This window comes from Mobula hypostoma, chromosome 30, assembly GCF_963921235.1.
Source record: "Mobula hypostoma chromosome 30, sMobHyp1.1, whole genome shotgun sequence".
Taxonomy (NCBI): Eukaryota; Metazoa; Chordata; class Chondrichthyes; order Myliobatiformes; family Myliobatidae; genus Mobula; species Mobula hypostoma.
The window spans coordinates 4,745,235-4,771,583 of NC_086126.1; the positions used below are offsets into that span (position 1 = coordinate 4,745,235).

Consider the following 26,349-nt stretch of genomic DNA (forward strand, 5'->3'; position numbering starts at 1 on the left):
AGCATCTATAGAGGAGAATAAACAGTTGACGTTTCGAGCTGAGACCCTTCATCAGGACTGGAAAAAAGATGAGAAGTCAGGGCAAAAAGGTGGGGGGGGAGGGGGGCAAGAAGTACAATGTTCTTCTTTTGAAGTAAAGAGCTGGGAAGTTGATTGGTGAAAGAGATCAAGGGCCGGATAAGGGAGATTCTTCATGGAAGAAAGGGAAGAAGGAGGAGGTGATGGGTATGCAAAGAGATGTGAGAGAGAGAAACAGAAATGGGAATGGTGAAGGGGGGTGGTAAGTTTGAGAAATTAATGTTCATGTCATCAGGTTGGAGGCTACCCAGACGGAATATAAGGTGCTGCTCCTCCAACCTGACTGTGGCCTCATCGCAACAGTAGAAGAGGCTGTCCACTGACATGTCGGAATGGGAGTGGGAAGTAGAACTGAAACGGGTGGCCAACGGGAGATCCCGCTTTTTCTGGTACTTGGCGAGGTGGTGTCCCAATCTGCATCCGGTCTCACCAGTACACAGGAAGCCACACAGGAGCACCGGACACAGTATATGACCCCAACAAACTTACAGGTGAAGTGTCACCACACCTGGAAGGACTGTTAAGAGCCCTGATTGATAGCGAGGGAGGAGGTGTAGGGGCAGGTGTAACACTTGTTCCACTAAGTACCAGGGGGGTGATCAGTGGGGAGGGATGGATGGACAAGGGAGCTGCTGAGGAAAGCGGAAAGTGAGGAGGAGAGAAAGATGTGCTTGGTGATAGGACCCCATTGAAGATGGCGGAAGTTACAGACAATTATGTGCTGGGCGCGGAGGCTAATGGGGTGGTAGGTGAGGACAGGAGGAGCCTTATCCCTGGTGGGGTGGTGGGAGGATGGGGTGAGGGTGGACATTAAGTCAAGTCAAGTCAAGTCAAGTCAAGTCACTTTTTATTGTCATTTCCACCATAACTGCTGGTACAGAACATAGTAAAAATGAGACAACGTTTTCCAGGACCATGGTGCTACATGAAACAATGCAAAAACTACACTGAACTACGTAAGAAAAAAACACAAAAACTACACTAGACTACAGACCTATCCAGGACTGCATAAAGTGCACAAAACAATACAAGCACTACAATAAATAATAAACAAGGCAGTAGGCACAGCAGAGGGTATAGTAGGTTGGTGTCAAGCCAGGCTCTGGGTATTGAGGAGTCTGATGGCTTGGGGGAGGACACATGCAAGAAGTGGAAGGGATGGGTGAGGGCAGGGTCGATGGTGGAGGAAAGGAAAGAAAGAGGACATCTCATTAGTTCGGGAATAAAGCCTCATCCTGAGAGCAGATAAGGCAGAGATCGAGGAACTGAAAGAAGGGGATAGCATCTTTACTAGTGACAGGGTGGGAAGAGGTATTAGTTTTACTTCTTTAAGAGTTGGCCCAAACAAGTGGCTGCCACGATTAACCAATGCCCCAATTAATCAGAATCCACTGTACTAGTTGATTATTGTCACAGAGAGAATGTTGGGCTTGGTTGGGTCTTTGATTATGCTGGCTACTCCAGCCCGCTTTTGGGATAGGTTATATAGGGGGGTTACACGGGCTTTGTGTCTTCACCAGCACCCCTTGCTGCAATAATGAGTCAATTACTGGAGCGATCCCTTCTCCCACTTCAGTAGCTATACCGTATTGTTTAATATAGGGCAGTGGCACATTCTTTTTTTGAGTAACATTATGCTGTTTGGGCCTTTCCCACATGATTTTTATGTTGGGCACATTCGTTCAATAATACCTGTGCTAAGGCTCCAGGGAGAAGTAGAGGGTCTTCTGCTGGTAGCTGTTACTTTTCAAAGGTTGTTTCCCAGCTCTCGGACTTTAACATAATTCTCCCCTCCTTTTCGTTAAAGAATTCCATTCGCACTTCTTGTCCCAGTACTGGCAGAGTTATAGTACAAACAGTCTTGGTTTCTTTCACTAACTATTTTATCATCATTTTATATCTTCAGCTTCTCCGTGAATTGTCACCTTGTCGTGGTGGAGAAGCTTGTGTGGTCATGTGATCCCGAGAGCGATGCCGTCTGGAGCTATGCTCCTGCCCATGGCGGTAAGGTCAAGGGTGAGGTCCCTGACAAAGAACAATCCAACCAAGACCTCAACGGTGGAACAGGCAGACGAAGTTACATCGAACTCAACGGCTGTGAAGGCGGATGAAGGCTGCAACAAATCCATCCGCTCCAATCGTCGTGGTTTCCATGCCATTGGAATCAGTTGATTGATTTGTGAAGTATTGTGTGCTTCTTGGAGTGCAACATCAAGTACATGTGTTACATACTTCAAGGCGATCTGTGATTTTTTTTGGAGAATGATGTAGTGGTCTTTTGGAGGTCACCTGATGTAAATTTCCCGCAAGGTCACGTGATGACATGTTCACCACGGGTATATTAGAGAAGACCCCAGATGACGCAGTGAGTTTTTAGTTTTCAGTTTTCCAGCTAGAACATGCAGCTGTGTCTCCATTTTTGTTGCATATTTATTTTATGACGCAGTTTCATTTTTTTTAAAACGGAGTGTTGCGTTCCGTTCTGTTGCAAGGTACAATAGTGCTGGATTGGCAATTTTTGCTAGATGTGTTGATGTACCTTATTCCAGCAGTAGTACGGGAGAGTGAAGACTTTATCGAAGTACAGGACCCGAAGGATTGAGAGGAGTTGGTTTCGTTTGGCAGTTTAACAAAGGATCAACCTTATTGAGTCTTCGGTGAAGGAGTAGTGACCTGCATCGAAGATAACTCTTGCCAAAAGAGCAAGGAGTTCATGCAAGGTGCTCTCTAGAATTTAATTCAATGGAACAATACCCTAGCAGGGATGACAGTGGAACAGCAATGGCAAGTGTTTCTGGGAATAATGCAGAAGGTGCAGGATCAGTTCGTTCCAAAGAGGAAAAAAGATCCTAAGGGGAGTAAGGGGAGGCCGTGGCTGACAAGGGAAGTAATGGATAGTATAAAAATAAAAGAGAAGAAGTATAACATAGCAAAGACAAGTGGGAAGCCGGAGGATTGGGAAACTTTTGAAGAACAACAGAAGGTAACTAAAAAGGCAATATGCGGAGAAAAAATGAGGTACGAAAGTAAACTAGCCAAGAATATAAAGGAGGATAGTAAAAGCTTCTTTAGGTATGTGAAAAGGAAAAAAATGGTTAAGACCAAAATTGGGCCCTTGAAGACAGAAGTGGGTGAATTTATTATGGGGAACAAGGAAATGGCAGACGAGTTGAACAGGTACTTTGGATCTGTCTTCACTGGGGAAGACACAAACAATCTCCCAGATGTAATAGTGGCCAAAGGACCTAGGGTAATGGATGAATTGAAGGAAATTTATATTAGGCAGGAAATGGTGTTGGATAGGCTGTTGGGTCTGAAGGCTGATAAGTCCCCGGGACCTGATGGTCTGCATCCCAGGGTACTTAAGGAGGTGGCTTTAGAAATTGTAGACGCATTGGTAATCATTTTCCAATGTTCTATAGATTCAGGATCAGTTCCTGTGGATTGAAGGGTGGCTAATGTTGTCCCTCTCTTCAAGAAGGGAGGAAGAGAGAAAACAGGGAATTATAGACCGGTTAGCCTGACGTCGGTGGTGGGAAAGATGCTGGAGTCAATTATAAAAGATGAAATTACGACATATCTGGATAGTAGTAACAGGATGGGTCCGAGTCAGCAAGGATTTACAAAGGGGAAATCGTGCTTGACTAATCTTCTGGAATTTTTTGAGGATGTAACTATGAAAATGGACAAGGGAGAGCCAGTGGATGTAGTGTACCTGGACTTCCAGAAAGCCTTTAATAAAGTCCCACATAGGAGATTAGTAGGCAAAATTAGGGCCCATGGTACTGGGGGCAGAGTACTGACATGGATTGAAAATTGGCTGGCTGACAGAAAACAAAGAGTAGCGATTAACGGGTCCCTTTCGGAATGGCAGGCGGTGACCAGTGGGGTACCGCAGGGTTCAGTGCTGGGACTGCAGCTGTTTATAATATATATTAATGATTTAGATCAGGGAATTAAAAGTAACATTAGCAAATTTGCCGATGACACAAAGCTGGGTGGCAGTGTGAAATGTGAGGAGGATGTTATGAGAATGCAGGGTGAATTGGACGGGCTGGGTGAGTGGGCAGATGCATGGCAGATGCAGTTTAATGTGGATAAATGTGAGGTTATCCACTTTGGTGGTAAGAACGGGAAGGCAGATTACTATCTAAATGGAGTCAAGTTAGGAAAGGGGGAAGCACAACGAGATCTAGGTGTTCTTGTACATCAGTCACTGAAAGCAAGCATGCAAGTACAGCAGGCAGTGAAGAAAGCTAATGGCATGCTGGCCTTCATAACAAGGGGAATTGAGTATAAGAGCAAAGAGGTCCTTCTGCAGCTGTACAGGGCCCTGGTGAGACCACACTTGGAGTACTGTGTGCAGTTTTGGTCTCCAAATTTGAGGAAGGACATTCTTGCTATTGAGAGAGTGCAGCATAGGTTCACAAGGTTAATTTCTTGGGATGGCAGGACTGTCATATGTCGAAAGATTGGAGCGACTGGGCTTGTATACTCTGGAATTTAGACGGCTGAGAGGGGATCTTATTGAAACATATAAGATTATTAAGGGATTGGACACGCTGCAGGCAGGAAGCATGTTCCCGCTGATGGGTGAGTCCAGAACCAGAGGCCACAGATTAAGAATTAGGGGTAGTCCATTTAGAACGGAGTTGAGGAAAGACTTTTTCACCCAGAGAGTGATGGATATATGGAATGCTCTGCCCCAGAAGGCTGTGGAGGCCAAGTCTCTGGATGCTTTCAAAAAAGAGATGGATAGAGTTCTTAAAGAGAGCGGAATCAAAGGTTATGGGGAGAAGGCAGGAAACGAATACTGATAGTGTATGATCAGCCATGATCACAGTGAATGGCAGTGCTGGCTCGAAGGGCTGAATGGCCTACTCCTGCACCAATTGTCCTTTCTCCCTTTCCCTCTCTCCATCTTTCTCTCCTCCTTCTCCCTCTTTTCCTCTCTTCCCCTCCCTTTCTCTTTCCCTCTCCCTCTCCCCTTTCCTCTCCTCTCATTCCTCTACTACCCTAGCTCCCTGTGCTGTGACAATGAGGCTCAACACAAGTTAGAAGATCAACACCTCATCTTCTACCCATTGTAATCTCTGGATTCAGTAACAAATTCTCCAACTTTGTATAACTCTGCCCTTTCTCTCTGACATTTCCTACAGTATTCTGTCTGGCCATTTCCTACAGTATTCTGTTGTGATTTTTGTTCATAATTCCCTCTCTACATTAGTATAGTCTGACCCACGGGGTATATCCCATAGCCTTACAACTATGCACATACACTCATTATTAGGTAAACCAGCTTATTAATAGAAATATCTAATCAGCCAATCATGTGGCAGCAACTCAATGCATAAAAGCATGCAGACATGGTCAAGAGGTTCAGTTGTTGTTCAGATCAAACACCAGAATGGGGAAGCAACGTGATCCAAGTGACTGAATGACTGTTGGCGCCAGATGGGGTGGTTTGAGTATCTCAGAATCTGCCGATCTCTTGGGGTTTTCATGCACAACAGTCCCTCGAGTTTACATAGAATGGTACAAAAAGCAAAAAACATCCAGTGAGCACCAGTTCTGTGGGCGAAAACACCTTGTTAATGAGAGAGGTCAGAGGAGAGTGGAGAGACTGGTTCAAGCTGACAGGGAGGCAACAGTAACTCAAATAACCACCCATTACAACAGTGGTGTGCAGAAGATCATCTCGGAATGCACAGCATGTCAAACCTTGAAGTGGATGGGTTACAGCAGCAGAAGACCACACAAATACACTCACTGACCACTTTATTAGGTACAGGAGATACATAATAAAGCAGCCACTGTGTATAAAACAGACAACATCATCTGATCGGCACAACTACACTCGCCCTTCAGTTCTGCCCTGTCAGATACATGCCCTTCTTTTTCACCTACTCCTCTGCACCTTCTCTGCTACTGAAAACTGACTCGCGTTTCTATCTTTCTGACGAAAGGTAATGATGAGTTTGAGTACAGAGAGGAAATTAAGAACCTGGTGGCATGGTGCAAAGACAATAGCCTATCCCTCAACGTCAGCAAGACGAAGGAATTGGTTGTTGACTTCAGAAGGAGTAGTGGACTGCACGACCCCATTTACATCAGTGGCGCGCAAGTGGAACAGGTCAAAAGCTTTAAGTTCCTCGGGGTCAATATCACAAATGACCTGACTTGGTCCAACCAAGCAGAGTTCACTGCCAAGAAGGCCCACCAGCGCCTTTACTTCCTGAGAAAACTAAAGAAATTTGGCCTGTCCCCTGAAACCCTCACTAATTTTTATAGATGCACCATAGAAAGCATTCTTCTAGGGTGCATCACAACCTGGTATGGAAGTTGTCCTGTCCAGGACCGAAAGAAGCTGCAGAAGATCGTGAACACGGCGCAGCACATCACACAAACCAACCTTCCATCCGTGGACTCACTTCACACCGCACGCTGTTGGAGCAGTGCTGCCAGGATAATCAAGGACACGACCCACCCAGCCAACACGCTTTTCGTCCCTCTTCCCTCCGGGAGAAGGCTCAGGAGCTTGAAGACTCGTACTGCCAGACTTGGGAACAGCTTCATTCCATCTGCGATAAGACTACTGAACGGATCCTGACCCGGATCTGGGCCGTACCCTTCAAATATCCGGACCTGCCTCTCGGTCTTTTTGCACTACCCTACTTTGCATTTTTCTATTTTCTATTTATGATTTATAATTTAAATTTTTAATATTTACTATCGATTTGTAATCCAGAGAGTGGGAAGCGCAGAATCAAATATCGTTGTGACGATTGTATGTTCTGGTAACAATTGTTTGGTGACAATAAAGTATAAAGTATAAGGTCCTTGACAAAAAAGGTTCACGTTTCTGTTTCCACATGAGGCCCTCCCTTGGTTGGGGTTGACCGTGGATATTGTGTCCTAGCTGTCTGCAAGTCAGCGTTGAACTCAACATAGGACTGCCTTAGAGACACCAGCTCCAGAATTTTTGCTTGGGATTTACTCCAGAAGCCTTCCACGTGAGTGGGTGTAGCCGCAAAGCAGCGGAGGCTTGTGATCGTAGTTTCCTTCTCCTAGATGAGCTGCCGACCACGGCTGACAAGCCCATCTGCCCGAAGCGACTGGTTTTAAGGCACCGGGAACACAATTCTGTCAGTAAGAACAGTTCCGCCAGCCTTCGTGGCTACGCCACACATGAAGGCCAGGAATTGGCCTTCATCGAGCACCTCCGCTCTGTCCGCCAAAACAGCCAGGATCTCCCAGTAGCCACCCACTTCAACTCTGCTTCCCACTCCCATTCAGATATGTCCATACATGGCCTCCTCTACCGCCATGATGAGGCTAAACTCAGGTTGGAGGAGCAACACCTCATATACCGTCTAGGTAGTCTCCAGCCCCTTGGTATGAACATAGAATTCTCCAACTTCCGGTAATTCCCGCCCCCTCCCTTCCTCTATCCCTATTTCACATCACCTCCCTCATCTTTCTGCCTCCTTCTACTACTGCGCATTGTTCTCCTGCCAATCACCTCCCTGGTTCCCCTCCCCCACCCCTTTGTCTTTCAAATTACTGTTTTTTTCAACTACCAGCATTCTTCAAACCCTCTCCAAAGTTCTTCCTTCAGTCCTGATGAAGGGTTTCGGCCCGAAACGTCGACTAATCTTTTCAACTGATGCTGACTGACCTGCGCATTCTGAGTGTTCCAAGGTGAGGAGTTGGACTTGGGTGTCAGAGGCTATTTGAGGCAGACATCACTGGGAGCATTTAATAGACTGTGGGAGCTTAACCCCTCTATTCTTCCAGCTATGACAACCTAAAGGAACCATTCCACATGACTTGGATGAGAATGGAAGTGGATCGATTGCTGGGTTTGCTGATGAGCCAAGAGTCATTGGGGTAGTGGATAAGAAAACAAGGTGTGACAAGGTACAAAACGACATGGGTCAAGTTTATTGTCATGTGCCCCCATTCCATTCCCCTGGGTGGTGGGGTGGAGATATGTCTCTACCAAAGGAGGTGTAAGGCGCTCCTTCCCTCCACTAGCCCACAGGTCACCCTTAGGCAAGGTGTAGCACCTACTTAGCACCCGATCAGGGTCACGTAGAGCCATGAGAACAGGTGGTGGATGGTTGTATGAGCAGCTGGTACATATCACAAGTCCCAGTTACGCGACCACTGACGCCAGGCAGGCAATCTCTGAAGAGTATTGATAATGGCTGGGGGAGGGGTGCGGTGGTGGGGTAACTGGTCTGGTAAAGACACTCCCCAGAAGAAGGAAATGGCAAATCACTTCTGTAGAAAAATTTGCCAAGAACAATCATGGTCAAGGCATATACAACATGTACAACACGGCACATGATGAGCGAACACATTCCCAAAGTATAAATGTTGTATACAAATTAGATTTTTGCAGCAGCTGCACAGTATATTACAGACATAACAAACAGCATAAACTAATATAAATATTATTTTTCTATTTATTTAGAGATGCCGTCCAACAAGCTGGACCACCCAGCCACCCAGCGATTTAACACTAGCCTGATAACAGGACATTTCATCATGACCAGTTAACCTCGAAGCCGGCTGGTGGTGTAGTGGTCCCGGGTTTGAATCCTGCCGACTCCTTCCTTGCTGGGTTGAGTGTCGAGCTGGCAACTCGGCCTCGTAAAAAACAGACAAATGCTAAGGGAACTGCAAAGGATGCCGCCCTGATGCGCGAGAAGGAACAGCAGCAGCCATGAACCTAAAAGACTCTTGGACAGTTACACAGATAGGAAATGCTTAGACCCTAGAGGAATATGAGGGTAAGTGGGACTAGCTTGGATGGCTGGCATGGATGAGTTGGGCCGAAGGGTCTTTTTCAGTGCTGTATGACTCTGACTATTTACACTAGGGCATGGGTGACAATTCTAGATGTAATTACGTAGTGTGTTATCTAGGGTGATTAAGGAGATGTAAGTTGGCCTTCAAGAGCTGTGATGTAATGCTACAGTTCAACAAAACCCCGGTTAGACCACGCTTGGAGTATTTATTTATTTAGATATACAGCATGCAACAGGCCCTTCTGGCCCATCAAGTTGTGGTCGCCCAGTAACCCACCTATTTAACCCCAGCCCCAATTAACCTACTAACAGGTACGTCTTTGAACTGTGGGAGGCCTGAAACGTTGTCTCCTCATTTCCCTGCCTGACCTGCTGAGTTCCCCCGGCATTTTGAGTGTGTTGCTCAAGACTTCCAGCATCTGCAGAGTCTCTTATGTTGAACCTGGAGGTGCGGGTCTTCAGGCTCCTGTACCTCCTGCCCGATGACAGCACTGAGAAGAGGGTATGGTCCAGATGGTGGGAGGGTCCCTGATAAGGGATGTCACCTTAGAGACACCGCCTCCTGTAGATGTTCCTCGGCGGTGCGGTGAGCTGTACTCGGATTGGAACCGGCTGAACCCCACCTCTCTCTGAAGCCTCAGTTGGGAAGTTAGTCGGAGCAGCAGCAGGTGGAGTTTAATCTGCTCACGCGTGAGACAGTGCATTCTGGGACACTGCACATTTACAGGATAGACACCGTGTTGTCGCTGATAACTGGACTCTCAAAACCTGCATTCATTCCTCAACTGTACTTTATTTTACTTGTGCACAGAGAGAACACTGTGGCCCCCGGCACCAAACTGTTCTGAGGCCAGGACAGGTAAGTGCCATTCTTATACAAAATTGATGAGCAATTACGGATATCGACCATTTAAAATATGTGTGTTCGAACTCCTTACTTGCAAGATCCATTGCCATTCACGTTACAGGTGTTAAAAGTCAGTAGAAACCACAGAATGACACCTGATGATACTCTGAAGTTAGTAAAGCAATTGTCCCTTTGTTAATGTGTGTGCCCTTCTCATCCTTCAAATATACTCTTACCCCACCTCAGGAAGTGAAATAGCCTGCTAGGCTAAGGGGAGTTATGCACTTCAAAGACCCTTCTAGCCTGGGCTGTCCTCACTCTTACCTCCAACCCATCCTTGCCTCGCCACAGGGAGCTCAGTCGTGTTGATGTACAGGGGAACCTCGGATGTCCAACTCCACAGCTCCTTGAAAGCAAAGACATATTGGATAAGGACGCAGTTGACAAGCCTGACTTCATAGACTGAAGCATTCAGTGAGTTTACATATTGCAGCTGGACAAACAGGGGTCAGACCACAGCCAGAGTATTATGTAAATGTAGAACAGAGGGATCTAGGAATAATGGTGCATAGTTCCCTGAAGGTGGAATCTCATGCGGATAGGGTGGTGAAGAAAGCTTTTGGTATGCTGGCCTTTATAAATCAGAGCATTGAGTATAGGAGTTGGGATGTAATGTTGAAATTGTATAAGGCATTGGTAAGGCCAAATTTGGAGTATTGTGTACAGTTCTGGTCACCGAATTATAGGAAAGATGTCATTAAAATTGAGAGAGTACAGAGGAGATTTACTAATGCCTGGGTTTCATCTCTTAAGTTACAGAGAAAGGTTGAACAAGTTAGGTTTATTCTTTGGAACGTAGAAGGTTGAGGGGGGACTTGATAGAGGTGTTTAAAATCATGAGGGGGATTGATAGAGTTGACGTGGATAGGCTTTTTCCATTGAGAATGGAGGAGATTCAAAGAAGAGGACATGAGTTGAGAGTTAAAGGGCAAAAGTTTAGGGGTAACATGAGGGGGAACTTCTTTACTCAGAGAGTGGTAGCTGTGTGGAACGAGCTTCCAGCAGAAGTGTTTGAGGCAGGTTCGATGTTGTCGTTTAAAGTTAAATTGGATAGATATATGGACAGGAAAGGAATGGAGGGTTATGGGCTGAGTGCAGGTTGGTGGGACTAGGTGAGAGTAGGAGTTCGGCACAGACTAGAAGGGCCGAGATGGCCTGTTTCCGTGCTGTAATTGTTATATGGTTATATGGTAAAGTTCTGGTCACCACACTACAGGAACAATGTGGTAGCATTAGAAAGAGTGCTGGGTCTCTACTCACTGCAGTTCAGAAGAATGAAGGGTGACCTCATTGAAACCAATTGGATGTTGAAAAGCTTCAATAGAGTGGAAGGTGGTGGGTGGGGGTGCTCTAAGACCAGAGGAATAGCGGGATGTCCTTTTAGTACGGGGATGAGGAGGAATTTGTTTAGCCAGAGAGTGGTGAATCTGTGGAATTTGTTGCCACAGGCAGACCGAGGAAGAGTGGGAATGATGTAAGTAGTTGGGAGGTAATGGGTGGATCCAGGTGAGGGAGAGGGGGAGTGGGAACAGTGTATAGAGTTGGTAGGTGATGGGTGGATCCAAGTGAGAGAAGGAAAGGGAGGAATGATGTACAGAGGCCAGGTTATCAGATATATTTAAGGCAGAGGTTGACAGATTCTTAGTCAGGGTATGAAGGGATACAGGGAGAAGGCAGGAGATTGGGGCTGAGAGGGAAATCGATCAGCCATGATGAAATGGTGGAGCAGATTCAATGGGCCAAATGGCCTAATTCTGCTCCTATAACTTATAGTGTTACGGACAAAATTCAGGTTATGTCCTGGAATAGAAAATATTTTCAATGTGTTTGTTTTTTTTCACTCCTGTAAACTTATCTAGTCTTTACTTATTAGGAGATGCTGGATAGATTGGGTTTACAGGAGTGAACATAACAAATAGTTACTTTTTTCTGTCCAATACACCCTAAAAATTAGGAATATAATAGAATTAATGAAGAACTACCCCCATCCCTTCCCATCGATCTCCCTCCCGGCACTTATCCTTGTAAGTGGATCAAGTGGTACACATGCCCTTACACTTCCTCCCTCACCACCATTCAGGGCCCCAGACAGTCCTTCCAGGTGAGGCGACATTTCACCTGTGAGTCGGCTGGTGTGATATACTGCATCTGGTGCTCCCGATTTGGCCTTCTATATATTGGCGAGACCCAATGCAGGCTGAGAGACCATTTTGCTGAACACCTATGCTCTGTCCACCAGAGAAAGCAGGATCTCCCAATGGCCACACATTTTAATTCCATGTCCCATTCCCATTCTGATATGTCTATCAGTGGCCTCCTCTACTGTCAAGATGAAGCCACACTCAAGTTGGAGGAACAACACCTTATATTCCGTCTGGGTAGCCTCCAACCTGATGGCATGAACATTGACTCCTCTAACTTCTGTTAATGCCCCTCCTCCCGTTTTTACCCCATCCCTTATTTATTTATTTACTTAATTATTGCTTTTTCCTTTTTTTCTCTCTCTCTGTCCCTCTCACAATAACTCCTTGCCTGCTCTCCATCTTCCTCTGGTGCTCCCCTCCCCCTTTCTTTCTACCTAGGCCTCCTGTCCCATGATCCTCTCCCTTCTCCAGCCTTGCATCCCTTTTGCCAATCAACTTTCCAGCTCTTAGCTCCATCCCTCCCCCTCCTGTCTTCTCCTATCATTTCAGATCTCCTCCTTCCCCTCCCACTTTCAAATCTCTTACTACCTCTTCTTTCAGTTAGTCCTGACGAAGGGTCTCGGCCTGAAACGTCAACTGTGCTTCTTCCTATGGACGCTGTCTAGCCTGCTGCATTCCACCAGCATTTTGTATGTATTGCCCTTTTGACATGCAGTTTCTATCTCCCCTTGTAATTTGCAGTCCACATTCTGGCTACTGTTCGGAGCCCTGTACAGTATATAGCTCCGATCAGAGACTTTTTACCCTTGCAGTTTCTTAGCTACCCATAAAGATTCTATATCTTGCAATCTTACGTCATCTCTTTCCAAGGACTTGATTTAAAATTTTTAACAATGGAACCATCCCACCCCCTCTGCCTACCTGGCTGTCCTTTCAATGCAATGTGCAATCTTGGAAGTTAAGGTCCTAACTATTATCTTTTTCAGCCACAACTTAGTGATGCCCACGACATCATATCCGCCAATCTCTAACTGCGTTACGAGATCACCTACTTTATTCTGTTTACTGTGTGCATTCAAATGTAACGCCATCAGTCCTGTATTTGCCACCCTTTTTGATTTTGGTCTCCTGTTACTCTTTAACTCATCCCACTGACTGCGGTTTTGCCCTATCATCTGTCTGTTCTTCTTCACAGTCTCACTACCCACTGCATCTACTTGTGTACCCACTGCCCCATCCTCAGCCCTATCACTCCAGTTCCCATCCCCCATGCCAAAGTGGCTTAAACTCTCCCCAACAGCTCTAGCCAACCTGCCCACAAGGTTATTGGTCTCCCTCAGATTCAGGTGTAACCTGTCCTTTTTGTAAGAGACCCCAACTACCCAGAAATCTGAACCTCTGCCCCCTGCACCAATTCTTCAGTCAAGCAGACATCTGCCAAATCATCCCATTCCTACCCTCACTGGCGCATGGCAGAGGCAGCAATCCAGACATAACTACCCTGAAGGTCCCGCTTTTCAGCTTTCTACCTAACTCCCTACATTTTCTCTCCAGGACCGCCTCCCTTTTCCTACCTATGTCTTTGGTACCAATATGTACCATGACTTCTGGCTGTTCACCCGCCCCTTTTAGAATGATGTGGACTGATCTGAGACATCCCTGACCCTGGAACATGGGAGGCAACGTACCATCCGGGTGTCTCTTCCACATCCACAGAGTCTCCTGTCTGTCCTCTAATTATGGAATCCTCCATCAGTACTGCACTCCTCTTCCCGCATCCCCTTCCCTCCTGAGCCACAGGGACAGACTCGGCATCAGGGACCAGGTCGCTGCATTTTCCCACTGGTAGGTTGTCGATCGAAGCAGTATACTTATTTTTGTGGTGAGCGGCCACAGGGATACTCTGCACTGGCTGCCTAGTCCCTGTCCCTTTCCAGACCGCGACCCAGGTACCTGCTGCCTGCAAGTGAGGGGTGGCTCCCATCTATCACTTCCTCAGTGCGGTCTTTCCTTAATGTCGGAGACCTCAGGGAGACTGGCGGTCTCCCAATGTTAGGGTAAACGAACAAGGGCTCTTCTCTTCAGTGTGAAGGAGGATCAGAAGTGACTTCATGGAAATGTATAAGATGAGAAGAGGGAGAGATAGGGTGGACAGCTAGAGTCTTCTTTTCCAGGCCAGAAATAGCCAATTCGAGATGGTTTAATTTTGGGGTAATTGGAGGAAAGTATAGGGAGGATGCCTGAGGTTGTTTGTCTTTTAAAGCACACAGAGAGTGCTGGGTGTGCGCAACACATTACCAAGCGTGGTGGTAGAAGCCGATCATTTAAGAGACTCTTAGATAGGTACGTGAGTGAAACAAGCTGGAGGGCTACTTGGGAGGAAAGCATTAGATTGATCTTAGCAACACACATCAAAGTTGCTGGTGAACGCAGCAGGCCAGGCAGCATACATAGGAAGAGGCGCAGTCGACGTTTCAGGCCGAGACCCTTTGTCAGGACTAACTGAAGGAAGAGTGAGTAAGGGATTTGAAAGCTGGAGGGGGAGGGGGAGATGCAAAATGATAGGAGAAGACAGGAGACACATGCCCTTACACTTCCTCCCTTACCACCATTCAGGGCCCCAAACAGTCCTTCCAGGTGAGGCATCACTTCACCTGTGAGTCGACTGGGGTGATATACTGCGTCCGGTGCTCCCGATGTGGCCTTTTATATATTGGTGAGACCCGACGCAGACTGGGAGACCGCTTTGCTGAACATCTACGCTCTGTCCGCCAGAGAAAGCAGGATCTCCCAGTGGCCACACATTTTAATTCCACATCCCATTCCCATTCTGACATGTCTATCCACGGCCTCCTCTACTGTAAAGATGAAGCCACACTCAGGTTGGAGGAACAACACCTTATATTCCGTATGGGTAGCCTCCAACCTGATGGCATGAACATTGACTTCTCTAACTTCCGCTAGGCCCCACCTCCCCCTCGTACCCCATCTGTTACTCTTTTTTATGCACACATTCTTTCTCTCACTCTCCTTTTTCTCCCTCTGTCCCTCTGAATATACCTCTTGCCCATCCTCTGGGTCACCCCCCCCATCTTTCTTCCCGGACCTCCTGTCCCATGATCCTCTCGTATCCCCTTTTGTCTATCACCTGTCCAGCTCTCGGCTCTATCCCTCCCCCTCCTGTCTTCTCCTATCATTTTGCATCTCCCCCTCCCCCTCCAGCTTTCAAATCCCTTACTCACTCTTCCTTCAGTTAGTCCTGACGAAGGGTCTCGGCCTGAAACGTCGACTGCGCCTCTTCCTATAGATGCTGCCTGGCCTGCTGCGTTCACCAGCAACTTTGATGTGTGTTGCTTGAATTTCCAGCATCTGCAGAATTCCTGTTGTTTGCGTTTAGATTGATCTTAGAGTAGGTTAAAAGTTTGGCACAACTTTATGGGCCAAACATTAGGCTGCAATGTTCATGTTCTGTGACTTTAAGAGGCAACTCACCGCCACCCCATCCCCTGCACTTCTCGAGGGGCACTTTGGGATGCATAAGCCCCCAACAATAAGTGTGCACACCTCCCATACTACCATACATGCAGTTACACGGAGAATGTCAGATGTACTCACATCTTGGCCAGAGAGAAGAAACCTTTCGCTAGCTCACTTCGACGGCGTCACTGTCCTCTGATAGGCCCGGCGCCAGATGGACGTGCCGTCAAGGCATGCGTCACATCCCTGGGACTTGATCCGTGTCCCTTGGCGGGTGGTTCAGAAAGTCATAGAGAAAATTGCGTAAAAAAACAAAAGCAAGTCCAAACTTGTGCCAAGAGCAAAACAAGAAGAACAAGTACTTTCAGAAGAAACAGACATTCCAATCTATAGCGGTGTTCAAACAAAATGTCAAGTCAAAAGGTAAGTTAATTAGAAAATGTTTTTGAATTTTATCTCCATTCATCAATGTGATGAAGGCCCGTCACTGACTACGGACGGCACATGGCACACTCGGTAAAACACTCATCCCCAGCAGTAATAGTGACTGGTCTGAACCAGAGCTGCTGCATGGAGCTGTCTCATAGAGAGGCAGCAGCAACCTGCACAGGTCTGCTGATGGTGGAGGATACCATCTTTAATTGGATAATTGAGTTAATTAGCTTTTGGTTGGTCTGGGGGTGGGGCTTAGCAGTTATAAGCCTCAGGTTACCAAGGCTTTGGGTTTTCGTTTTCTTTTGTGTTCAGTCTGAGGATGGCTATATATATATATTGTTTTTTTTTCAGTTTTTGTCTTGTTTCGAGGTAAATAAAAGCACCTCAATCTATTTTTGCGACTCAAGCCATTTGTTATTTTTCTTAAACAATTGACCCACAGATTTTTGTGACAATCAGGTAGGTTCCCGCTGTTGCGTTCTTTATATTAATATGTACCGTGGTTTACTAATAATGAACCATATTTTGGAAGAATTGAACTTTTATTTAACAGCAACAAAAAACCACGTTTTATATTGCCATGCTTCTCGATCATTCCATCACTTCTGCGCATGCTCAGAGCTCTGACGTTCTGACATGTGATATCACCACACCCGCTTATCGATAAAGAGATTCCACAGGTACTGGAAATCCAGGGCAACTCACAAAAAATGTGTGTTCAACCCTTCTCGGCCCAAAACATCAACAGTTTATTTATTTCCATAGATGCTGCCTGACCTGCTGAATTTCTCCAGACTTTTGTGTGTGTTGTTCCCAGATAGCGATGCCAGACAGATCCGTGTCCACCAGTTAGGAAACGGCCAAGGGCCACCCGCCAACAGGGCATCGGGAGACCAGAATCTGTTGATAATAGGTGGGACTAGATGCAGTTGGATATTTTCCTGTAGTTTTCTTTGCTCTCATGCGGTGTTCAGGCGATGAATCAGAATCAGGATTATTATCAGCGACACAGTTCAGCAACAGTTCCATCACTGAACTGTTCCCACAACCTATAGACTCACGTTCAGCAACTCTTCGTCTCATGTTCCTGATATTTATTGCTTATTTATTTATTATTTATTCCAATAGGTACATTTAATATCAGAGAAATGTATACAATATACCACCCGAAATTCTTATTCTTCACAGACATTTCCTTTTTCCTTCGCAGCGTATATTCCTTTCCCTTTTGCACTTGCACAATTTGTCGTCTTTGCACGTTGTCTCTAAAAAAAGAATTTAGAGGGCCAGTGAAGCAGAGAGAGAAATGTAAAGGGGCAGATTTGTCAAGAATGAGTAGATGGCCAACGTCCTGAATGAAATGCAGGGATAACCAAAGAACAAAGTAAATTTATTACCGAAGTATGCATATGTCACCAATAACACACTGAGATTCATTTTTGGACTCTCTAGCCAGATGGAGTGAGTTGAGTTGAGGCTTGCTCCTAAACTTTTCAATCTTTTACCACTCTTCTATTACTTAAATATCCTAAAGCATATAACATTTTCATATGCTTGAAATTTGATCCTTATCTAGTGAAAATGGGTAACAGAGGACAAAAGATATTAGCTGAAAGCAGTGGAAAGGGGGAGCTTACCTTGGATGCAATATTGAAATTACTGGATGAAAAAATCGACCAAAAAATTTGAAACTGGAAGCAAAAATTTCGAAATCATTGAATGAGAAAATCGAGCAGAGAGATTCGAAATTGGAAGAGAAAATCAATGCCGTGGATTTGATGTTAAGGATGATCAATAATGCAATGGAAACATTTAAACGGGAGACCAAGGAGTTACAGGGACGTGTTTTTGAACTTGAGGAAGCTGACAAGAAGATAGAAGGCAGAGTCGAGATTCTGGAAAGGAAACTGTATTCGGTTATTCAAACATTGGAGCAACAGAAAATTAAGATGGTTGATCTGGAAGGTTGAAGTCGCAGACAAAATATTAAAATAAGTAGCCTGTCTGAAGATATTGAAAAAGGAGAAGATCCCACTGAATTTTTCTCTCAATTTTTAAGGAAGGCTCAGAAATGTTCTCAAAGCTACCAATTCTGGATCGTGCACTTCGAGTCCCGAGAATGAAAAGGGCGTTGGATCTCAAACCAAGGCATATTATATTACGATTTTATTATGTACATATTAAGGAACAGTTAATTCGACTTGCCCATCAGAAAAGAATTATGGTTTACGGAAATCACAAATTTCGATTGGTAGAAGATTATAGTCCCAAAGTAATGTGTCAAAGATCGGTGTTTAAATCGGTGATGAATGATTTGTATCAAGCTAAATTTAGACCTGTTTTATTATTCCCTGCTTGCCTCAGAATAATCTTATCTGATAACCATAGAACCACATAACAATTACTGTACAGAAACAGGCCATCTCGGCCCTTCTAGTCCGTGCCGAATGCTTACTCTCACCTAGTCCCACCAACCAGCACTCAGCCCATAACCCTCCATTCCTTTCCTGTCCATATATCTATCCTATTTTACTTTAAATGACAATATCACACCTGCCTCAACCACTTCTGCTGGAAGCTTGTTCCACACAGCTACCACTCTCTGAGTAAAGAAGTTCCCCCTCATGTTACTCCTAAACTTTTGCCCCCTAACTCTCAACTCATGACCTCTTGTTTGAATCTCCCCTTCTCTCAATGGAAAAAGCCTATCCATGTCAACTCTATCTATCCCCCTCAAAATTTTAAATAACTCTATCAAGTCCCCCCTCAACTTTCTACGCTCCAAAGAATAAAGACCCAACTTGTTCAACCTTTCTCTGTAACTTAGGTGCTGAAACCCAGGTAACATTCTAATAAATATTCTCTGTACTCTCTCTATTTTGTTGACATCTTTTCTATAATTTGGTGACCAGAACTGTACACAATACTCCAAATTTGGCCTTACCAATGCCTTGTACAATTTTAACATTACATCCCAACTCCTATACTCAATGCTCTGATTTATAAAGGCTAGCATACCAAAAGCTTTCTTCACCACCCTATCCACATGAAATTCCACCTTCAGGGAACTATGCACCATTATTCCTAGATCCCTCTGTTCTACTGCATTCTTCAATGCCCTACCATTTACCATGTATGTCCTATTTTGATTAGTCCTACCAAAATGTAGCACCTCACACTTATCAGCATTAAATTCCATCTGCTATCTTTCAGCCCACTCTACTAGCTGGTCTAAATCTCTCTGCAAGCTTTGAAAACCTACTTCATTATCCACAACACCACCTACCTTAGTATCATCTGCATACTTACTAATGCAATTTACCACCCCATCATCCAGATCATTAATGTATATGACAAACAACATTGGACCCCGTACAGATCCCTGACGCACACCTCTAGTCACCGGCCTCCAATCTGACAAACAGTTATCCAACACTACTCTCTGACATCTCCCATCCAGCCACTGCTGAATCCATTTTACTACTTCAATATTAATAGCTAAGGATTGAACCTTCCTAACTAACCTTCCGTGTGAAACCTTGTCTTACTGAAGTCCATATAGACAACATCCACCGCTTTACCCTCGTCAACTTTCCTAGTAACTTCTTCAAAAAATTCAATAAGATTTGTCAAACATGACCTTCTATGCACAAATCCACGTTGACGGTTCCTAATCAGACCCTGTCTATCCAGATAATTATATATATCATCTCTAAGAATACTTTCCATCAATTTACCCACCACTGACATCAAACTCACAGGCCGATAGTTGCTACGTTTACTCTTAGAACCCTTTTTAAACAAAGGAACAGCATGAGCAATATGCTAATCCTCCGGCACCATGCCTGTTTCTAATGACATTTTGAAATATTTCTGTCAGAGCCCCTGCTATTTCTACACTAGCTTCCCTCAAGGTCCTAGGGAATATCCTGTCAGGACCCGGAGACTTATCCATTTTTATATTCCTTAAAAGAGCCAGTACTTCCTCTTGATGAGAGAGTGGAATAACCTGACAGCGGAAGTGGTGCGTGCAAGCTCAATTTCAACATTTAAGGGACATTTGGATAGGTACATGGATGGGAGGGGTCTGGAGGGCTGTGATCCTGGTGCAGGTTGATGGGAGTAGGCAGTTTAAATGGTTTCAGCATGGACGAGATGGGCCGAAGGATCTGTTTCTTGACTGTACTTCCCCATGACTCTAAAAGAGAAAATTGAAAGTCTACAGACCATGAACAGGGTATACATTGTCCTGATAGTAATTTCAACAACCGGTATCAGCCCAAAGTCACAACACAATGGACTCCATCACACTGAGCACTGGATCCCCACAAGGCTGTGTGCTTAGCCCATTGCTGTTTACACTGCTAACACATGATTGTGCAGCCAGATTCAAGGAGAACCTGATCATTAAATTTGCAGACGATACCACAGTGGTGGGGCTCATCAGCAAAAATGATGAAACAGTGTACAGGGAGGAGCTCAAACACCTAGAGAGCTGGTACAGGGATAACAACTTGATGCTTAATGTCACCAAAACCGAGGAGATGATTGTCAATTTTAGACGGTCTCAGCCTGAGCACACACCCCTCAGCATCAGCGGCTCCACAGTGGAGGGAGTGGAAAACATCAAGTTCCTTGGGGTGCAGATCTCAGACAATCTCACCTGGTCCAGGAACACCACTGGGATTGTGAAACGGGCCCAGCAGAGATTGCACTTTCTGAGGAAGCTTAAACAAGCATCACTCCCCACTAACATCTTAACTACGTTCTACAGAGGCGTGGTTGAGAGTGTGCTGACCTTTAGCATCACAACCTGGTACTCCAGCTACAGTGCTGTCGACAAAAAAGCCTTGCAGAGGGTGGTTAGGGGAGCAGAGAAGGTTATTGGGGTCTCCCTACCTTCTGTCCAAGACCTCTTTCAGAGTCGATGCCTCCAGAAGACACGGTACATCATTAAAGACCCCTCACACCCTCTCCATGAACTGTTTGTTCTTCTGCCATCAGGCAAACGTTACAGGAGCATCAAAACTAAAACCACAAGGCTACTAAACAGCTTCCTCCCACAGGCAGTCAGACTGCTAAATAGCTGCTCCACCTGACTCTGCTTTGGACACTTTTAACTTGCACTGGACACTTATAACTTGATTTTAACTGACATCTGGCTGTTGTGTTTTACTATTTATTGTTATGTTTATTTTTTAGTATTGCGTTTGTTATGTTATGATTGCACTGCTCCTGGGAAACGCTGTCTCATTCTGCCCTGCAGAGCTGATGTACGGTTAGAATGACAATAAAGTTTTCTGAATCTTTGAATCTTGAATCTTAAAGAATTAGGCCTACACTGTAATATCGATCTACACCTTCAGAAAAGCCACAATACTAAACAGCACTAGAATAGAACAAAAGCTCCCAGCAATTGAGAAATGAGTGTGCTTGGCTATGCCCGTACCAGCTTAAGCTGAGAAAAGATTTGAAAAGTACAACAATAATAATAAAAAATAAGTAATGTAATTATACTGAGAACGAGAGTTTTGGAGACCTTGAAAGAGAGACCATGGGTAGTGGAATCAGCTCAGTGTTGAAGAACACTAATGATTTGGGGACTGATGTACAAAGACATTTGGTCACTGCTTACGTCTGTGACAGAGAGGGAAGACACAATCTCCTCCTTCCCCAAGGTGGAGAAGCTTTTATGAGAAGCCTCACTTCAAGCTGCACTGATTGAATAAGCAAGGCAACAACCAAATTTCACACTAAAATCAAACATTTGGATTTAATTTCCAAACTTGCTATTGTTCCAAGATATCTCGGGCCCCTTGTTTCTTCCAGGTTCACCTCTGTCTCTATTTCCCAGATTCTGGTTTCAAGTTCAAAGTAAATTTATTGTCAAAGTACATACATGTCACCATATACAACCCTGAGATTCATGTTCTTGCGGGCATACTCAATACATCCATACTAGAATAATAACCGTTGCAGAATCAATGAAAGAGCACTTGGGCAATCAACCAGTATGCAAAAGCCAACAAACTGTGAACATAGAGAAATAAAGCAATAATAATTATAAATATGCAATTAATATCAAGAACATGAGATAAAGAGTCCTTGAAAGTGAGTCTATAGGTTGTGGGATCATTTTAATGATGGGGCAAGTGAGGTAAAATGAAGTTATCCCTTTTGGTTCAAGAACCTGTTGGTTGAGGGGTAATAACGGTTCCTGAACCTGGTCACGTGGTCCTGAGGCTCCTGCACCTTCTTCCTGATGGCAGCAGTGAGAAGACAGTAAGTCCTGGGTGGTGGGTCTGTGATGATGGATGCTACTTTCTTTCCTGCGACAGCGTTTCATGTAGATGTGCTCAATGGTGGGGAGGGCTTTACCCGTGACGGACTGGGCTGTATCCACTATATTTTGTCTGATTTTCCATTCAAGGACATTGGTATTTCCATACCAGGCTGTAGTGGAGTCAGCCAATATACCCTGCACTACACATCTATAGAAGTTTGTCAAACTTTTAGATGTCGTTTGAAACCTGACAAACTCAGACGTAGAGGCTCTGCCACACCTTCCTCATAATAATAACACCAAATTTAAAGTTGCTAACCTTCTCTACCTCTGATCCTCTGAGGAGGACTGGCTCATGGACCTCTGGTTTCCTTCTCCTGAAGTTAATAATCAGCTCCTTTGTCTTGCTGACAATGAGTGAGAGGTTGTTGTTGTGGCACCACTCTACCTACCTGTATGCTGATTCATCACACCTTTGATTCAGCCTATAACAGTGGTGTCATCAGCAGACTTGAACGTGGCATTGGAGCTGTGCTTAGCTACACAGTCATAAGTGTAAAGTGAGTAGAGCAGGGGCTAAGCACACAGCCTTGTGGTGCACCTGTACTGATAGAAGTTGTGGAGGAGATGTTGATGCCAATCCGAACTGGAAATCTATAAGTGAGGAAATCAAGGATCCAATTGAACAGGAGGTATTGAGACCAAGGTCTTGGAGCTTATTGATCAGTTTTGTTGGGATGATAATATTGAATGTTGAGTTGAAGTTGATAAAGAGCATCTTGATGTATGTATCTTTGCCGTCCAGATGTTCCAGGTTTGAGTGAAGAGCCAACGAGATGGCATCTGCTGTGGACCTGTTGCTTCAGTAAGGAAATTGGAGTTGACATGTTGACATGATGTGTTTTGATACCTCTCAAAACACTTCATCAATGTGGATTTACGTGCTATTGGACACTAGATTCTTCCGAGGCACTGGTATAATTGAAACTGACCGATGGACAGGGATTGTCCTCCTTAAACCCATCTTCCACAATCTGATCCCTCCTGTACATTGATAAGGCAATTCGTAATTCCTGGGCAGAGTCACTTATAATGCTGATAATCGTGGATCAGCAGACAGCTGCAATTATTTCCCTGACCAGGAGAAGTGACGATCAGTGGAGAAACACCCACAAAGACAAGGGAAATACTGACCTGTTGCTCAAGAGAACTGGAACACCAGGAATCACTAGGAATGGCAATTATCTTGTGGTACAATTTGCAAACTCATCTAAATTACTTCCATCCATTCCAGACCACACAGTCCTGGAAAGGTAAAGCAGCCTTAGAGACATTGGAACACAGATTCACCGGGAAAATAGGCATAGAGAGAGACCAGAACGACCCGCAGGTTCAGTATGCACTCCTGCAAGCCCAGAAATTAATACCGCTCAAGTTATCATTTGGTGACCTAACCTGTAGAATCCATAAAGCTATAAAGAAATACATTTTCAAACATCCACTACTGCTTTCTAATGTGATCCATGCCTCACTTCCAGCCTTCCCCTGATCCACAACCTGGAGACTCGATTGAAATATCCCGGGGTATATATCAACATTGGGCCATCTACATTGGAGATGGAGATGTTGTACATTTAACTTCAGGTAAAAGCTGCTGATTTTTTTCTCCTGTTGAACATATCTTGGATTGAAGCAAATCTGTCATATTTCATTTAACCAGCACTGTTACTCAATCAGGTTTAGTAAAACAAAACCCTTTCACATATGTTCTAGATGGAGCGAGTGTGGATGTGTCTTATGGATATTCTAGTTCTACAGCCATTGCTGTGGTTAAGAGAGAGCCTCTTGCTATGGTCATTGGAAATGATTGCTGGCGCATCAACAACGATGCAGACAGAAAGTGGAGACCTTTTCCCCGTCATAAGATTGTAGAAAGAGCAAAATCAGAAGTTGGGAAAAAAAAGCGATACCAAGTATTGGGAGCAAATTGCGAGCACTTTGTTAATTCAGTTCGTTATGGAAAAGGTTTGTCGTATCAGGTAAGTGCAAAGCATGATTTTGGTGGGGGGTTGGGGGGTATATTTCTCCCACCCAGCAGCTATCTAAGTATACAGGACATGTTACACGGGGGTTCCATGTTTAATGGCTTTATGAAACAGTAATGGCAGGGAGATTCCGCTCAGTCCACTCGGGTTCAGGTTGGACAAGAGGCTGGACCAGAATCAGAATCACAATTAATATCACTGAGTGGGATGGCGTGAAATTGTTTCATCCTATGGCAGGAGTACAGTGCAAAGACATAAAAATGACCAAAATAGAACATAGAAGAGTACAGCACAGGAACAGGTCATTCAGCCCAAACACTCTGCCTAACTAATTAAATTAGTAATCAAATGGCCAACTAAACTTATCCCTTCTACCTACAGAATGTCCATACGTCCTGCCATTTCCTATACAATCATGTGTCGATCTAAGACTCTCTTAAATGCTCCTATTGTTTGTGCCATGACCACCCCTGCAGTGCACGCCAGTGATGGAGCTGGCTGAGTCAACATCACTCTGTACCCTCTTGTGACCCTGCACATTGGAGCCACCATACCAGGCGGCGGTGTTACCGATGTGAATTCCCACCACCATGTATCAGTAGAAATTTGTAAGTCTTTGGTAACGAAGGGGAGCTGCTGACATGCCTTCTTCTTGAAGCCGCTCACCCTTTCCACTGCTGACCTCTCAATGAGAACTGGTGTGCATTCTCCCGACTTCATCTCTCCGAAGTCCAATTGTCAGTTGATTGGTCTGACTGAAGTTGAGTGCAAGGCTGTTGTCGCTGTGACACCCCTCAACCAGCTGATATATCTCACAGCTGTAGGTCTCCTTGTTGCCAGATGAGATTCTGCCAAAAACAGTGGTACCGTTGGCCAACTTATAGATGCCGTTTAAGCTGTGCCTCCACCAGTCACTTGAAACATTTTTATTGTATTTTTACTGTAATTTGTGTATTCTTTATCCACAGGTTTGGAAGTGTGCTGGAGGTGTACTTTGGTCTGGTCTCAGCATATTGGCTCTGCCAGCAACTGCTGCGGCTGCTGCTAGTGTTGGCGGTTTTATGGTTGGGTATTACATTTTTGATCGTATTCTTTCAAAATGACATTGAAGGTAACTACTGATGAATAAAGGGAGTGCTGGGCTGTTGAAAACAGGAACCAACAGTCCATAAATAAAGAGTTTAATTAACTCCATTGACTGAGTTGTCATCGATGTTGCAATTTGGAAATTTGGTACCTTTGGGTTGATTGGTTCCGAATAGTCGTGCGATGGTCCACGTGGATAGATATTAAAACCCAATCCATGGCACAACAAGTTCACCCTTTGCACCTGATCGAACGTGTTGAGGAACTGGAATTGTAGCTTGATGAGCTTCATACAGGAACCTGAGGAAGTGATAGATAGGAGCTACAGGGAAGTAGTCACCTCTAAGTTGTAGGAGGCAGGCAAATGGATGACTGTCAGGAGAGGGAAGGGAAATGGGCAGCCAGTGCAGAGTATCCTTGTGGCCATTCCCCTCAATAATAAGTATACACCATTTTGGATACAGTTGAGAAGGTCAACCTACCATTGGGGAAGCTACAGTGATCCAGTCACAGGCACGGAATCTCGAGCTGTGGCTCAGAAGGAAAAGGGGGCAAAGAGTACTGCAATAGTGATATGGGGATTCCATAGTTACAGGAGTAGACATGATATCCTGTGGATGTGATGGAGACATTCCAGTAGGTATGGTGCCAGGGTCAGGGGTGTTTCCGATTAGGTCTAAGATATTCTTAAGAGGAAGGGTTAGCAGCCAGTAGTCAAAGTTCAAAGTAAATTTATTATCAAAGTTCATATATGTCACTATATATAACAATTTCTCATGGGCGTACTCTATAAACCCGTAATAGAATAATAACCATGATATATTCATTAAAAGACCGCACCAACCTGGGTGTTCAACCAGTGCGCAAATAACAACAAGCCGTGCAAACAAACAAACAAACAAACAAATAAATAAGAGATAAATATCAGGAACATGTGATGAAGAGTCTTTGAAAGTAAGTCCATAGGTTGTGGATACAGTTCAATGATGGGGCAAGCGAAGTTGAATGAAGTTATCCCTTTTGGTTCAAGAGCCCAGTGGTTGAGGGGTAATAACTGTTCCTCAATCTGATGGTGAGA

At 44.8% G+C, this 26,349-nt stretch overlaps 2 protein-coding genes across 7 annotated transcripts in view; one reads left to right on the forward strand and one right to left on the reverse strand.

Annotated features, from left to right (window-relative positions):
- Positions 1-26,349, reverse strand: part of pola2 (polymerase (DNA directed), alpha 2) — a 249,450-nt gene that overhangs the window by 87,238 nt on the left and 135,863 nt on the right. For 4 of the 5 annotated variants that reach the window (XM_063036321.1, XM_063036322.1, XM_063036319.1 and 1 more), the window contains exon 4: positions 10,066-10,147. In XM_063036321.1, coding sequence (XP_062892391.1) covers positions 10,066-10,147 — 82 coding nt within the window. Of the gene's footprint in view, positions 1-10,065; positions 10,148-15,560; positions 15,689-26,349 lie in introns of all 5 variants that reach the window. The other variant, XM_063036325.1, reaches the window with a different exon arrangement.
- Positions 8,657-25,314, forward strand: LOC134339641 (phospholipase A and acyltransferase 3-like). Of its 2 annotated transcripts, XM_063036332.1 has the most exons (5): positions 8,657-8,876; positions 9,706-9,753; positions 23,679-23,784; positions 23,914-24,179; positions 25,154-25,314. In XM_063036332.1, the coding sequence occupies exons 1-5, from the start codon at positions 8,871-8,873 to the stop codon at positions 25,286-25,288; spliced, it is 561 nt and encodes a 186-aa protein (XP_062892402.1). In that variant the 5' UTR covers positions 8,657-8,870; the 3' UTR covers positions 25,289-25,314. The 2 variants fall into 2 exon arrangements, with proteins under 2 accessions (XP_062892402.1, XP_062892403.1); XM_063036333.1 differs by lacking the exons at positions 8,657-8,876; positions 9,706-9,753 and adding an exon at positions 15,695-15,845.